The sequence below is a fragment of the Cynocephalus volans genome, chromosome 1, assembly GCF_027409185.1.
Source record: "Cynocephalus volans isolate mCynVol1 chromosome 1, mCynVol1.pri, whole genome shotgun sequence".
NCBI lineage: Eukaryota > Metazoa > Chordata > Mammalia > Dermoptera > Cynocephalidae > Cynocephalus > Cynocephalus volans.
The window spans coordinates 1,141,574-1,156,418 of NC_084460.1; the positions used below are offsets into that span (position 1 = coordinate 1,141,574).

Sequence of the window (14,845 nt, forward strand, 5' to 3'; positions counted from 1 at the left end):
CAAAATCAACTCAAAATGGATTAAATAATTAAATATACATCCTGAAACAATAAAACTCCTTAAAGAAAACATAGGGGAAACACTCCAGGAACTAGGAATGGGTACAGACTTCATGAATATGACCCCAAAAGCACAGGCAACTAAAGGAAAAATAAACAAATGGGATTATATCAAACTAAAAGGCTTCTGCACTGCAAAAGAAACAATTAACAGAGTGAAAAGACAACCGACAGAGTGGGAGAAAATATTTGCAAACTATACATCTGACAAAGGATTAATATCCAGAATATACAAGGAACTCAAATGACTTTACAGCAAAAAACAAATAACCCAATTAAAAAATGGGCAAAGGAGCTGAACAGGCATTTCTCAAGGAAGATATATGAATGGCCAACAGACACATGAAGAAATGCTCAACATCACTCAGCATTCAGAAAATGCAAATCAAAGCCACTTTGAGATACCATCTCCCTCCAGGTAGGATGGCTAATATCCAAAAGATTGAGAATGATAAATGCTTACAAGGTTGTAGAGAAAAAGGAACTCTCATACACTGTTGGTGGGACTGCAAAATGGTGCAGCCTTTATGAAAAATGATAAGGAGATTCCTCAAACAATTACAAATAGATCTGCCATATGACCCAGTTATCCCACTGCTGGGAATATACCCAGATAAATGGAAATCATCATGCCGAAAGGATACCTGTACTCCCATGTTTATTGCAGCACTATTTACAATAGCCAAGAGTTGGAACCAGCACAAATGTCCATCATCATATAGTGGATGAGGAAACTGTGGTATATCTATACAATGGAATACTACTGTGCTATAAAAAAGAATGAAATACTGCCATTCAGAACAACACAGATGGACTTAGAGAAAATTATATTAAGTGAAACAAGTCAGGCACAGAAAGAGAAATACCACATGTTCTCACTTATTTGTCGGAGCTATAAATAAATAAATAAGTATACAAACAAAGAAAGGGTGGAGGGAGGAAGAAGACACAACAATCACAACAATTCCTTGAACTTGTTAAGACAAGTGAACACATATGATGTAGTGGGGGGTGGAGAGACGGAGGGAGGAAAGAGGCATGGGTAAAGGGACACAAAAATCAACTACAATGTACATTGAGAAGTTAAAATAAAATAAAAAATCTAGTAAAAAAATAAAAAAAATAAAGTGGTTTTAAAAATAAATGGAAACCACCCATAATTTCATCATCCAAAGAAACCATTACTAATATTTTATTGAATTTCTTCTAGTGATTTTTCAATGAGTGTGGGTGTATTGGTTTGTGTACTTGGGTATACATGCCCAAATATATGATCTGTGTGTTTTGTTTAAATAAGCTAGTTCCAAAAAGGTGTTTTTATTCTGTGGGTGAGTACCATGGCACTCATGAAATAATGATGTGTTATTCATGTTTGGTAAAGATGCCAAAATCTATGGCATATTTTTAGTTTGCTGTTAGGGCTGGATTTCTTCTCACGGCTATCTATTTCACACGAACAGCCAAGGCAGGTGCGCGTATGTGATTCCAATGCAATGCACTTTATTTCAGAAAAGGCCAGTTGTTGATTCCTTGTGCTGGCTCCTCCCTTCTCCATGTAACCTCCATCCATTTGTATTTATTACAAAAAGGAATGGATATTTATGTTGACCTATTGTTAAGCATAGAACAAACAGAAATAAGGAGAGTATATAATGTTCTTAATATGTGTTTTATTTTATTTGCTTTCTTTCTTTTCCAGAAAGTATTTTGGAGAAAAAATTGGACTGTATTTTGCCTGGCTGGGATTATACACATCATTCCTCATCCCGTCCTCTATAATTGGGGTGATCGTGTTTCTTTATGGATGTGCAACTATCGAGGAAGATATTCCCAGGTAAATCGGCTTTCAAGAAGACGGCTCAGTTCCCGTAGGTTAGTGCTTTGGAGTTTCATCCCAGTTGCAAGCACATTTCACATACCTCCTGCCAAAGCCCTCCATGCTGGGCATGGTCCACTTTCTTTTCTAGTCAAGCTCTTCTCCATGGCCAAGGTGTGATTTGGGCAGGTGGATAATACCTGATGAAAAAAAAATCATGCCAGTGAAATGCTTTTTCCCCTTCAATTTCTTACTTCTTTTCCCATAAGACCAAGGCAGGGTGTGTAGAGTGCATTGAGTAGAAATCACATCTATGTGGTCACACTGCTGAAAGAAAAGGTGAGGAAGCAGGCAGCTCTGCAAGTGACGAAGGCACAGCCTTTGGTTCGGGATGTGACAGCCCCGTGGTGGGGCTCTTGGAGAGACAAGAGGTAGAACAAAGGCTAGTCTATATATGGGGAAGAGAGAACCTACAAAGAAAATAAGCACTTAGAAATGGGATCCTTCAGAACAATATTGCTCATTAGCTGCGTGACTGGACAGTTCACTTCCTGAGTCTTAGTTTCCTAGGTTGTAAATGGTAATAATAACGCCTACCTCACGGTATTGTGAGGATTAAAGGAGACAGTGTCTGGCACATAGTAGAGGATTAATGATAATTGTTGAATGAATCAAAATATATGGAGATAGAACACAAGGGACAAAAGAGACACTTAGCTATATTTAAAATTGAAACCTCTTCAAACTGAAACATGGTTAGTGTATTTTAATACTCTTTTTGGTTGCAAGTGATAGAAATGTAACTTGTATTAGATTAAGCAAAAAAGGGAATTTATTCTAAGGGTTCGGGGTGACTCAGGGAACCCACTGGCAGGCATGTGGGTGCCTAAGGAACACTAGAATAGGGACTCCTGTTTATCTCCTGTCTCTGATTCTTTCTAGCATTTATTGATTTCAGTACAGATTTTTCCCCATTTGGCTGTAAACACTGCTGCCAGTAGCTTATGGGTATTATATCTTAGAGCGTTATACTTGACTGGCCTCAAGTAAAAATGTCCTATTGGCTCAGTTTGGCTTAGGTTAAGGTCCTGGACCAATCCCTTGTGGTTATGGGGCAGGATCACCCTGTATCACCATGATATTCCCTGAGGACATATTTCCTGAGGTGAATGAGGACACTGGGCAGACTATGGGTGTCTGCTGTATGGGTGTCAGACTATGGGTGTCTGCTATAGTTGGGTTTGACAATAGGGGAAGTAATGGCCACCCTGAAGAAAGGACCAAGAACTGTGCTTTTTGAAGAAGGGGTGTTCCCCAGTGGGCAGGAGCCAGGTGGCTCTTCTCGCCACTATGTCAATCTACAGAAATGTTCTTGCAAATCAGATAAACTGCAGGTGACATGGTCAATACTTAGAATAAAGCTAAATAACTTGCTGTAAGAGACAAGAGTTTGGATATTTTTGTGTATAGAACTCCAGTATCATCTGTCAAGTGTTCTGGATTGGGATTCTGGGACGTTCTTTACAGGAGACTGGTTAATAAGTCTCTGCCTTTCCCAGCCTGTCTAGCATGAGGGAAGCATCAGTACTTATCAGATACCTACCTGGTGTCAGACATGATGCTAGGTGGTTTTTATATGTGAGTTTCTTTGATCCTGTAAGAGATCAACATTGTCATCTCCATAAGATTATTTCCGCTTGACAGAGATGGAGAAACCGATGCTAAGTGAGGTCACATAAATTGTTCAAGTTCAACAACTAATAATTGTCAGAACTGGGAGTTGAACTCTGTTGCCTTCTGCTCTGAAGTGTTTGCTTTTTCCAATACACAGTGCAGTCTTTCAGAGGCCTTCAGCCTCCTCGACAGCCGAGTAGCTTCCCCTGAACTTGCCTGGTGTGTTCTCAGGAAACATGGCTCTTGGGTTACTCTTGCCAGTTGTGATCCCTGGAGATCTAACCTCAGGTTGATCCAAACTGGAAAACCCCATACCGTGCATAGGGAGCCAGTGCCACTGTGGTGGGTGGAGTGGCAGTGTGCTGGTTTACATTAGGACCTAGAATGTGTGCACCTGTTCCCCATATGAGAATACATGTGTCAGGAACCACTGCGGCTGGAAATGACCATGGTCTGCACATGCAGCAAAGATAGATGTTTATACACAGGCATGCACACCACACATTCACACGCAATCATAGATGTGCAGGGATATGCACTTGAAAGTGTGGTTATAGATGCATCACACTGCCTGTCAGAGTGTGTGGTATTCTAGACCCAGTGGTGGGTTGTGGAATCCCTTTAATGGGTTATTTTTTAAATAAATGAGAGTAAGGTAGGATAGGATAGAATGAAATAAAATATTAGTATTCATTACAAGACCGAAGGGTAAGTGTGGTTTCATGAGATTTTGACTTTATTTCAGTTATATACATGTGTTTTTGGGGGTGAGGGTGTGTATGTATTTGCTTACTGGAATTTGATGTAAAGAAATTTGCAAACAGTCAAAAAAGCTTGAAAATAACTATTATAGAATTGAAAATTTTTTTCCTTCAAGTAAAGGAGGAGAACAAAATTGAAATTTTGGTTGTCAGTTTTTCAGATTCAGGATGGGGTGTGGCAAGTCAGGAAAGTGAGAATAATAGAAAAAACATTTCATGTAGAATTTTTTTTAAACATAATTGTATATCTATCAAAAGACCAAGTTCTATAGACCTGTTGGAAACTCACAAAATACCACTCCTCATCAGCAAAGGAGTATTCTTCAAATCTCAACATTAAATCTAAACAAATTCACAGTCTTTAAGGGTTTGTGCCTATCAGTCACTTGTAAGTATGATTAAAAACTTGCGCTATTCCTGGGATTATTTCAGGTTGCTAATTTTGGCATTAAGCATGGATTTTACTTTCTATGTATCACTTTTAAAAACTTTTCATTTTGAAAAAATTGGATCCATAAGAAGTTGCAAAGATAATAGAGAGGGGCCCAGTATACCTTTCATTCAGTTTCCTCCAGTGGTTATGTAACTATAGTACAATATCAAAACCAGAAAACCGACACTGATTATGTGGAACTTAAAATGGTACCTTTTATCCCCAATAACTTTGATATGTGAGATATAAACATAAGCTTGTAAGTAATAATTCCATGTGTGCATGATACATCTACAGAACCTTCCTCTACTTACCAAAGGATTGGTTTCATTTGTTAAGCACTTACTTACATGGGCAGGGAAGACTGGAACATTAAAAAAGAAAAAAAGCCTGATTAATCCAAACCATATTGAAAAAAAAATTGGTTACTTTAGGTCTGAAGCCTTCACAGCAGATGTCTTGTCTGAATTTCCTGAATACTTGTCTCTTTGTACCTTCTCCTTTTGTGCTCGGCACAGCCCTGTATTACCTAACTTGTGAGCAATGATTCACTCTTAAGATCACCACTCACGTTAGGGTCTCGGTTCAGCTGATTGTCAGGCCATTTATCAACCTTCTTATGCTTAGACTTAGACTTACAGCCACAGTTACTTGTCACTAGAAATCCATGTATTATGCAGCTAGTGAGTGCCCTCACCGTGATTTCAACTCTGGGTGGGCTTTCACCCATCTTTCAGCTGATCTGGAGGTAGCCCCTCTTAGGGCATATAAAGTCATCTTAATGTGATTCTGAGACAGAATTTCCCCCCAAATTGTTAAAATTTCTTGCATGAACCCCTCCCCCATACTTATAAAGCATTCTGACTTCTAATTTAAATGATTTGGGGGAGAATCCATGCTATAAGGCTGCCATTTTGTACAAATGATTGATAGTTGCCTGCTCTCTAATTTACAAGCCAGTAATTTACACTGCACTTACGTTTCAAATTGCTTTGAACAAAGTTGGTTGCTAATACTTTTTTCATTCCTGATCTTTTAGCACTGACTAGATTTGACTAGGATTAGGTTGACTAGGATTACCTCCTTCCCCAGTCCATTATTAAAAAAAAAACCCAAACACTGAACAAAGTGGAACCTCTAACACATTGAAGGCAGCACTGAGGAACTCCCATGTTCTCAGACACCGACTGAAAGCAAAGCTCTTTACTAGAATTTATACAGACAAACAATTTTCTGTGTAAACCTGTTTCTAAGAGGTACTTTCTTCTCTGAAAGTAGCAACTGCTTCTCAACTACATAGTGAATGCTCGTTTGACCCAGAAGACTTGAACTTTGCTCTCTGGTTACCCTTAAGAATATACCCAGGTGAAACCAGGGCAGTTGAACTTATGACTGAGATAGTACCAGTTAATATTTTCGATGTGAACGAGTCATGTTCATTGACACTTGCCAGTGCAGAGCTTAGCAGGGAGTCAGCGGAGGAACTGGGATCTATCCTGAGACCCAGAGTTTGCATTCTCTCACACAGAACGACTTTCCCTTCCACGGACTTGATAGCTCATTAGAAACAGAAGCCGAGAAGCTGGGACTTGACAGAAAGGGACAGCCTCAGTAAATCTCCCGCCCTTCGGTTTCTGGGTATGGACCCAGCCATCCCTTGGACCTCAGCACAGGCAGAGGCTCGCTCGCCCGCCGGCGCCCCCTCTGATCAGCTGTGCTCTTCAGCGCCCTCTGCTGCCTCTTTCCGTAGAAAACACAGCGGTGCCCTTCAGGGTGGGATCCCACGCTCCCCATCACGGCGTCTCCACCTGCTCTGTGAGAACAGCCAGTGCTTCGTTATTTTCATGAAATCTGGAGTTCTCCACCTTTCCCCTTCAAACCGTGAGCTTAACCATCCACCCATTTCCCCGGGGGAATATTACACACCCGAGTGATGAGTTCATTCATTTTCCTACCAGGAGGTGATGATGTGGAGGGATATTAGAGAAACCAGCCAGGGCTGGGAATTCTTTGGTTCTTATTTTCAAGCATTTATATGAGCCTACATTTATTGGATCCAGCTAGTCACCTAACAAATGAATGGGATTTAAAATATATTAATCAGTTCAATAAATGGAAATGTACTGAGAATAGGTTAGAATAGAGGCCATTGGAAATTATTTGGCTCATACTTGTCTCTCCACGTACCAGAGAGTCTAGACCTTGGAAGAATGTACTTCACTTTTCCATTCTCCCTAATCCCATTTCCTGGTTATGGTGATTCTCATCAGGTTGAAATTATTGATCTCCATTCTGCAAATGGCCATACAGCTCAGACTTTAGAGAAGGGCTCTGACCCTGATTTATTCCACTCTCCCTCACACAGCTTCTCCTCCTAGAGCTGAGAGCTGCGCTGGTCCAGCCACACACTCACAGTGGTTTCTGCTTGTGGCCAGTGTCACACGTCTGTGGGACAGTTGGCCGGGTGGAAGCAGACAGCCCGCACTTGAAGAAGGGTGACGAAATCCAACTTCAGGCCGTGGTTCATTGACAACCGCTGAGGCTTCCCACTAACCTCGTAGACTCAACGCATTCTGAAGGGACTTGATAAGGCATCATTCAATGCACGATAACTCCAACAGATAGTCACTAACTTTCTGGGATGCTTCTAGTGACAGGGAGCCCTATAACTCAGCAGCTGACCCATCCTTTTTTTTTTTGACAAAATACAAGAGTGACACTCTTCAGGTGAAGAATCCAATCCAATCCTAACTTCTTTAATATTCCTTACTTATGGAGTTGATAAGCTTGACCATAGATTTGGAAATGGGAGCTGTTTCGGGGGGTGATTTGCTTGAGCAACACCTGACAGCAGCCTCTGTCCCCTGCAGCAGAGAGATGTGTGACCAGCACAATGCCTTCACCATGTGTCCCCTGTGTGACAAGTCCTGTGATTACTGGAACCTCAGCTCAGCCTGTGGTACCGCGCGGGCCAGCCACCTGTTTGACAACCCTGCCACCGTCTTCTTCTCCATCTTCATGGCTCTGTGGGGTAAGTGGTCATCACAAGGCTTGCTTATATGGGTAGTATCTGTAAACAGGTGCAGTGACCAAGCTCGAAAGCTTATATCCATTAGTTTACTTACTTTAGTGTTTTTTTCATATCCCAAGAAGTATCTTAAAGACAATACCGCTTCTCTTTTTTACTCATATATGTGAATATAAATAAGAATATCCTTCATGGCTTTATTTGTTTTCTCCTAGGTATAGTCATGTTAACCCTATACTAGCCTCATGTATGATTTATTCAAAATTTAACCAGTGCATGTTTTGAGAACCCCTAGAACATTTATAAGGTACCTCCAGGCACATTTACTTAGTCACGTAGAATCATAGATATTATCCAGCATAACGCTCAGAGCAGGAGAGCGGCCGTTGTGGTTACAGAGTTAGCCAGTAGTAAAGGTGGGCTGAAATCTGGCCTCCTGGCTCCAGGTTCAGTGCTATTTTTAGGACACCATGCATGTAGACTATAGAGATTTTGTTTAATGCCAGAATGGTGTTTTCAATATTCCCACCAAAGGGACTTGTAAAGGAAAGTACAAATAGTTCCTTCATTTTTCTCCTCCTTCTCCCCCTGCAGACTATCAGGGTAATAAACTCGCTCTGAGCTGTAGCTATCTGACCGTGCACGCGCGCGCACATGAATGCCTGTTCTTACAAACTGGAATAACCTGGAATAACCACCCCGTGTAACTGAACATTACTAAGAAGACACACCCATGGGTATTACAGAAGGGACCAGGTCAATATGTTTCAGCCCATTTGAGCAGCCATCTGATTTCTACTCATCGCTGAACATGCAGGCCCTTAGCTTTCCCACTGGACGCAGACTTTGATCCTGCTGCTCAGGCTGCTTGATTTATCACTGACTCCATGGGGCCTGGAGGACCTGCCAGGAGGGGCCCTGAGTCACACATCCTGAGCGTGTGAGAAGAGTAGAGAGGGAGAGGTCGTATCTCAGTAGTGTTGGGAGACTGGAGCACAACCTTCCTCTGTTCCCTGTAGGGACCTCTGCCTGGGTGGAGACAGAGCTTGACTGGAAAGGTTCCCATATTGCTAGGCCACCAAGGGAAGTTTCCAGGGGACACTCTATTCTCTATTCTCAGGGAGAGCAGCTGCTCCCCAGGAGCACCCGGGCAGTGGTCAGCACAGCACAAGTTGGAGCAGGGAGTAGGAGGAGATGGAACTCGTGACCATGTGGCTCTGGAATTGTTCACAAGAAGGGTCTGTGGAACAAACTGAAGCTGGGGGCTGTTGCCTGGGAAGTCACGGGCCACTCTGTCTCTCCTCAGTGGTGACTCGCCAAGCACAGGCCTCTTGTAACTACCCCGAGGTCCTCTTGAACTCATTTGGAACCTGCAATACACATCCATTTTTTTGTTACATTACAGCCCTAATTCCCATAATTTGTCTTGTAGATATTACGACCACTGAATAGCTGAAGCTTAATAACTCCGGTCCATGATCCCTCAAGAACTTTCCTGGGACAATAATCCCTTGTTGTAGAGAAATTTGGTTTTTAATTGTCCTTCCCGGTTTCAAGCCCTAACAACGGCCTCTTCTCTTCCTCAGTGCTGTAATGTGCAGATACCTCCACCCCTCGATCATTTTCCACCCCACCCCTGCATCCTCCTCCTTCCTCTCATATCGCAGTGCAGGGAAAGCACAAAGGGGAGGGATTGTGTCAGAGCTTCCTGGCAGAGGGTAGGGTTTGGTTTGGTTTTTTTTTTAACAGCCTTGCTATGTTTTGTGTGATCGTGTATTTGGTTACAGCAGCCAAGAGCCCTTAGGCTGGATTGCCTACAAATTACAATTAAAAATATTAGTAATGCCTCTCATTACCATGGTTTTTATGACTAGTGTGGTGCTGCGCTGGGGGGCCCGGGCCAGGGCCTGCCCATAACAGGCTGGGAAGAAGTGGCTCTATGCAGAGAGGGGCTCAGGCCGTTGGTGTACTGGAAGTGGTGTTTGCAGAGCCAGGGGTCATGAAGGATCCTAGCCAGCAGGACCCGAGTCTGTCGGAGTCTTCAGGCCCAGCTCTCCTGTGGTTCTGGCTTCAAACTCCAAGGAACTTTGGGGAAGAGTGGAGCCTGCTGAAGAGGGAAGAACAGAGACAGGGCGTCTGAACTCTTCTCCTAGCAGAGGATAAGGACACTGATGTGGGGGCAGGCAGTCTTAAGTGTGTGTCTCAGTTCTGCCCCCGCCGGCTGTGGATCCCATCGCAAGAGAATGTGAACCTGGCTCTGTGCCTCTAAAGTCAGTACTCCTCACCAAGGTGTCCTGTTACCTTGGCTTGTTGCTTAATCTTGGAGCATCACTGTCCTACCCATAGTGTTCTTGCAACAAGTGAAAGAGGTTTGTGTGCAGGGCATAGACAGCTTCCGGAAGCCACGAGCTTCAGTAGCATGGTGGTCTCCCACCGCCCTGTGGCTTCTCTTCCCAACACTCCTTTGCTCTTCTCATCTGTTCCCGCCATCTGACATCCTCCCTCTGTGAGCCCCCTTCAGGCAGTGCTCTGAGCCCTGCTGTGTGCACTGCCCTCTCAGGTGCTGGGAAGAGCATCAGGAAGAGGAGGAACTTTCCCCTGCCTTCAGAGCATCCCTGGGCCAATGCCAGTGTTAGGAGGTCAGGATGCAGTTACATGCAAAAGCTTCAGATCCAAGGGAGAAAAACATACAAATCAATGCACTGGAAGTAGCTACAAGTAAGACAAATGTAGCTTTAAATCACAGCGTATTAAGCAAGAGCATAGGTGTTTGTTATACTTGGTTTTGTGCAGTACCCGAGGTAAACATAGGTGGCTGAGAGCCAGCGAGAGTTTATGGTCCTGTAATCACACTGCAGACCTGAAGTGGCAGCTGATGGTCAGCATGACATTCAGTGAAGTGTGCCCAGGCACTCACGGGGTGGTGTACAGCTGCAGGGGTGACCTCAGGGAGTGAGGGCGCCTTTCCCTTTGCAGGGCACCCTGAGCATAAGGGCAGTAGGAGTGCAGAGGACAGGGGCCACGAGGGCTGATCGTACAAAGAGGGGATGTGAGTGGGTCAGGAGAGAATGACGGCAGACACTGGAGAACAGCAGAGGAGAGGGGGACAACTTTCATGAGTGGGGGATGAGGAGGACAGAGAAGAGGTGACCTCAGCAGCAATGTGAGTGTGAGGTGTGTGCTGACAATGGACAGACGTACAGGGTCCTGGTACGCAGAGAGAACTGAGTCCACAGAGAGCTGCTGGCAGCAGCCCTGCCCTTCCTCACTGCCCAAATGCCATTGTTCATTAAAACTCCGCTCAGACGCCTGCTGTGGCAGCTAGCTCTCCTCTTCTGCACGCTCTCAGCTTTTTATTTGTGTCATTCTTAAGGCCTCGATCACTTTATGCCTGCGACTGTAGTTAGTTACACTCTCTCCTTATAGACTCTATACAACTTGAGAGCAAAATCCACATCAGAGTCACTTCATCTCCCCCCAGGGTCTAGAACAGGGTTTTGTGCATTGCAGGTACTGTATTTGGGGCTAGTATTTTTACAAGATTAGAAATTCACTCAAGCTTGCCCAAAGATTTATTGTAAGAAAGCAAGCGGCAAACTCCTGGCTATAGGAAATGAAATACAGCTGGGCCTCTGGGAACTGCAGCTGGAGAAGCTCTAAGACTCTCCAGCCTTCCCTCCTTTCAGGTGCTGCACGGTTTCTCACACTTAGCTCTGGTATCACAAGCCCTGGCTGTAGGCTGGGGTGTTGGGTCCTTCCTAGAGCAAGCTGGGCTTGCCCTTCAAGGGGCTGTGGGTGGTGCAGGCAACTGACCCATGTCCAGACATTCTGTAAATATTTGCTGAACAAATGGAGGAATGAATGATGCTACCGTCCAGAGATTGCTCCATCAGCTGCATGTAGGAAGGTTGGAAGGCCGAGAGTCTGGAGTCAGGTAGAACTGTTAGGAGACTGTTCTGTAACCTCAGAATGAGATGATTAGGGCCCAGAAAAGGAAAGTGGTGCTTGGGACAAAAAGAAATGGGGAAAAAGTGAGAGTGCTGGTCAAGGTGCAGCTTGGCACAATGTGCACACAGGCCAGGTAAGGCTTTTCAGAAAAGACCACGAACCCCTCTGTTTTTATTTCCTTCATCCTTCCGTTCTTCCTTCATTTCTTGGGATCTGTGTTCATCCTCTTCTCACAACCTAGAAGTGGGGAAAGGAGTGTGTGTGTGTGTGCGTGCGTGCGCGCGCGTGTGTGCGCACATGTGTGCACGCATCTTTAATGTATGTACTGGCTCCCAAGGATATAGAATATTTTGAGCAATTCCAGCTAGAAGAGGGAGAAAGGTGCTAAATGCTTTAAGATGTCTCCTACATTAGAAATCTATGAGTTTACCTTTACCTCCACTAGTGAACCCGAAGGGTACTCAGAATCCATTCTTCAAATGTAATCAAATTTTCTCTCTCTATTTAAGCCACCATGTTTCTGGAAAACTGGAAGAGACTACAGATGCGGCTGGGCTACTTCTGGGACCTGACTGGCATAGAAGAAGAAGAAGTGAGTTCTCTTGCCTGCTCCTCTGGGCCCTTGCTTTGCTTTGACTCTGGAAACTGTCTGTCTTAAGTGAGATAGCTGCCAGCTGGTTCTCACGGTGGCTGCTTTTGTAGAAAGCTATGGTTGATATGCATGATATACAAGTGCCCCCTCTTTCCTTGAGCTGGAAGACACCGGGTTGCTGGGTAGCTGGATGTCCCAGCGCCCCACTCAGGGAAAAGAGATGGCACAAGACGCAAGAACAAGAGGCACGAGGTAGCCTTGAGAGCATGAAGCCAGAGACTAGAATTGCTCCTGTGTGCAGGATATGTCAGAATGCCTCTGTGAGGGTCAAGGGACAGGCCTGGGTGCCAGGTGCTGGCTGCCTTTGATGCTCTTGGAAGAAGAATGACTAAGCCACTGTGTGCACTGTGTGTGACACTGGAGGCTGAGCTGAGGGCAGAGGATAGGTTCTTCTGGAGTCTAGTTTTCTCGCAGACGATGCTTAAGGAGTGTAAACAAGTCAATCTTCCCTCAGGGCTCTTTTGTTGAGGAGGATGGGCAGGGACCTGGTTGCTCACAGTTCTCTATCCCACCAGAAGCCCTCCTGCTCTAGCCGGCAGTCCCCGCTCCATCCCTCTTCTGCTTCCAAGCTCAGCCAGCCCCTCTGATAACACACCACCATGGACTGAACAGTCAGTGTGAATGTTGACTAGGAACTTCTGGTATTGTGGATGTCATAGTTGAGGTGCTGGGACCTGTGTCCAGAAGGACCAGGAGGCACCTTCAGTTCCTGGGTACCTGCTCGCAAAGGCTAGCCAAAGACACTAAGGTGACTGCGCAGAGAGCAGACCTTCTCCCTGTTCTCACACAGTGACTGATGTGCTTTGCCTTAGACACGGGGCCTCTGATTTTGTGGCCCTGATGTTTTATGGGCAAGCAGTGAAATTCCCGATTTAGCCTTTTTCTCAAGCCTATGCATGGTAGGTTATCATTTCTTCCCCTTAATGCTCTAATTAGCCAACTTGCCTTTGAGCAGATGGGCTGAGAAATGGCAGGAGCCACAGGGCAGCTGCATGGAATGAAATCTGCCAATCCAGGCTGTGCTGCCTAAAAGTGCTAGAAGGAGAGGTATGATGATGTAGATTTTCCCACCTACCATGGGCTTTCGGTGGATTGCACCCATCCCACCCCACTGCGTTGCCATGTATTGAGCACACGCACCCACTCTACTCCAGCCCCATGTGCTCAGCACACACCCCGAGACCCAAGGCCATCACAGATCCTGTGGCAAATGGCAGAACGTATAGATGAAGTCTGCCTTCAGAGAGGATTCAACTTAAGAAGAGAAGCAACAGAGAATAATCAAGGCAATTGCCTTTCTTGGAGGAAAATGCTGGAACTGGTGCTCTGGTGCTTTCAATAGAAAGAGCTATAGAAGTTAGACTGTGGGTGACCCAGTTGGGTCATCTTTGTCTCATTGGTCCCATTTGATTCAGCTGAAATATGTCTATATGTATCTCTCTCTCTGTAGAGAGAGAAACAGAGAAATAGAGAGAGAGAGGGAAAGAGAGAGAGAGTTGGCTTGGCTGTGGGAGGTGGTTGGGGCGTAGTTCCTATGTTCCTAATCTTTCCTATTGCAGGGGGCCAGGATATCTCTGGGGACGAGAAGAAACATCTTGGCATCCAAGCCCGTGTGGGGCCAGGGACAAGCTGAGTGTGTCTGCTGAGCAGACTTGAAGCCAGCAATCTCTCTGATAGGCAGGAAGTGTAAACACTCTCATACAGAAAAGCATCGGGTTATGACTCAATGCCCTTGAAATCTCTGTAACAGGGCCCTGGCAGGAGTGGGATCGTAATCCATTTTTCTCTCTGTAGCCAGGTTTTCTACTTTCCTGTTTAATCTAATGAACCATGGTGACTTCCTGGGAGGTGCATGATTTGAGGAACTCATGCGAAGGCTGAGAGTGGTCTGGCCAAGCCTGGGTTTACCCTGGCACAAGGAGACGTTCCTGAGGGGATCTCTGTGTGGGGTGACTACAAGGCTGGCTGGTGTGCCCCACATGTGCACTGCCAGGGCCAGGCACGAGCGAGAGGGAGGGAGGCCAGCCCGCTTTCTCCTTTGGTGTGGTCCTATTTAGACTAGGATATCAAGCACACTTATAATTCAGCTCAATTCTGAACATCCACGCACCTACTGTGTACCAGGTTTTGGTATGCAGTGTGGAGCTACCTCAGGCATAGTCTCCGATCCCCAAAGGGTGACATTCAGCAGGGTGCTGTCTGGTCTGTAAATATTTAGAATACAATGGAGAGTACGTGAGAAAAATTCTTTCTGGCTAATGTAGGAAGAGGAAATGCTTTTAAAAAAATCAGGGTTTTGAAGATGGGTTGAATTTTTCTGAGCAGCGAAGGGAAGAAGGGTACCCACAAGGAGGAAAGAGCAAGTGGAAGCCTTGACCCGGGAAAGCTAGGGGTGGAGATAACAGCAAGATACTGCAGAAGTCTGGTTGGCTGCAGGAGACAGGGCTTGGGATGCAGTGGGGTCAAAGAAACAA

At 45.0% G+C, this 14,845-nt stretch overlaps 1 protein-coding gene across 1 annotated transcript in view; it reads left to right on the plus strand.

Annotated features, from left to right (window-relative positions):
* ANO2 (anoctamin 2) overlaps positions 1 to 14,845 on the plus strand; it is a 317,511-nt gene that overhangs the window by 151,585 nt on the left and 151,081 nt on the right. Inside the window, exons 10-12 of the mRNA XM_063099698.1 lie at positions 1,759 to 1,893; positions 7,614 to 7,774; positions 12,229 to 12,311. Coding sequence (XP_062955768.1) covers positions 1,759 to 1,893; positions 7,614 to 7,774; positions 12,229 to 12,311 — 379 coding nt within the window. The remainder of the gene's footprint in view (positions 1 to 1,758; positions 1,894 to 7,613; positions 7,775 to 12,228; positions 12,312 to 14,845) is intronic.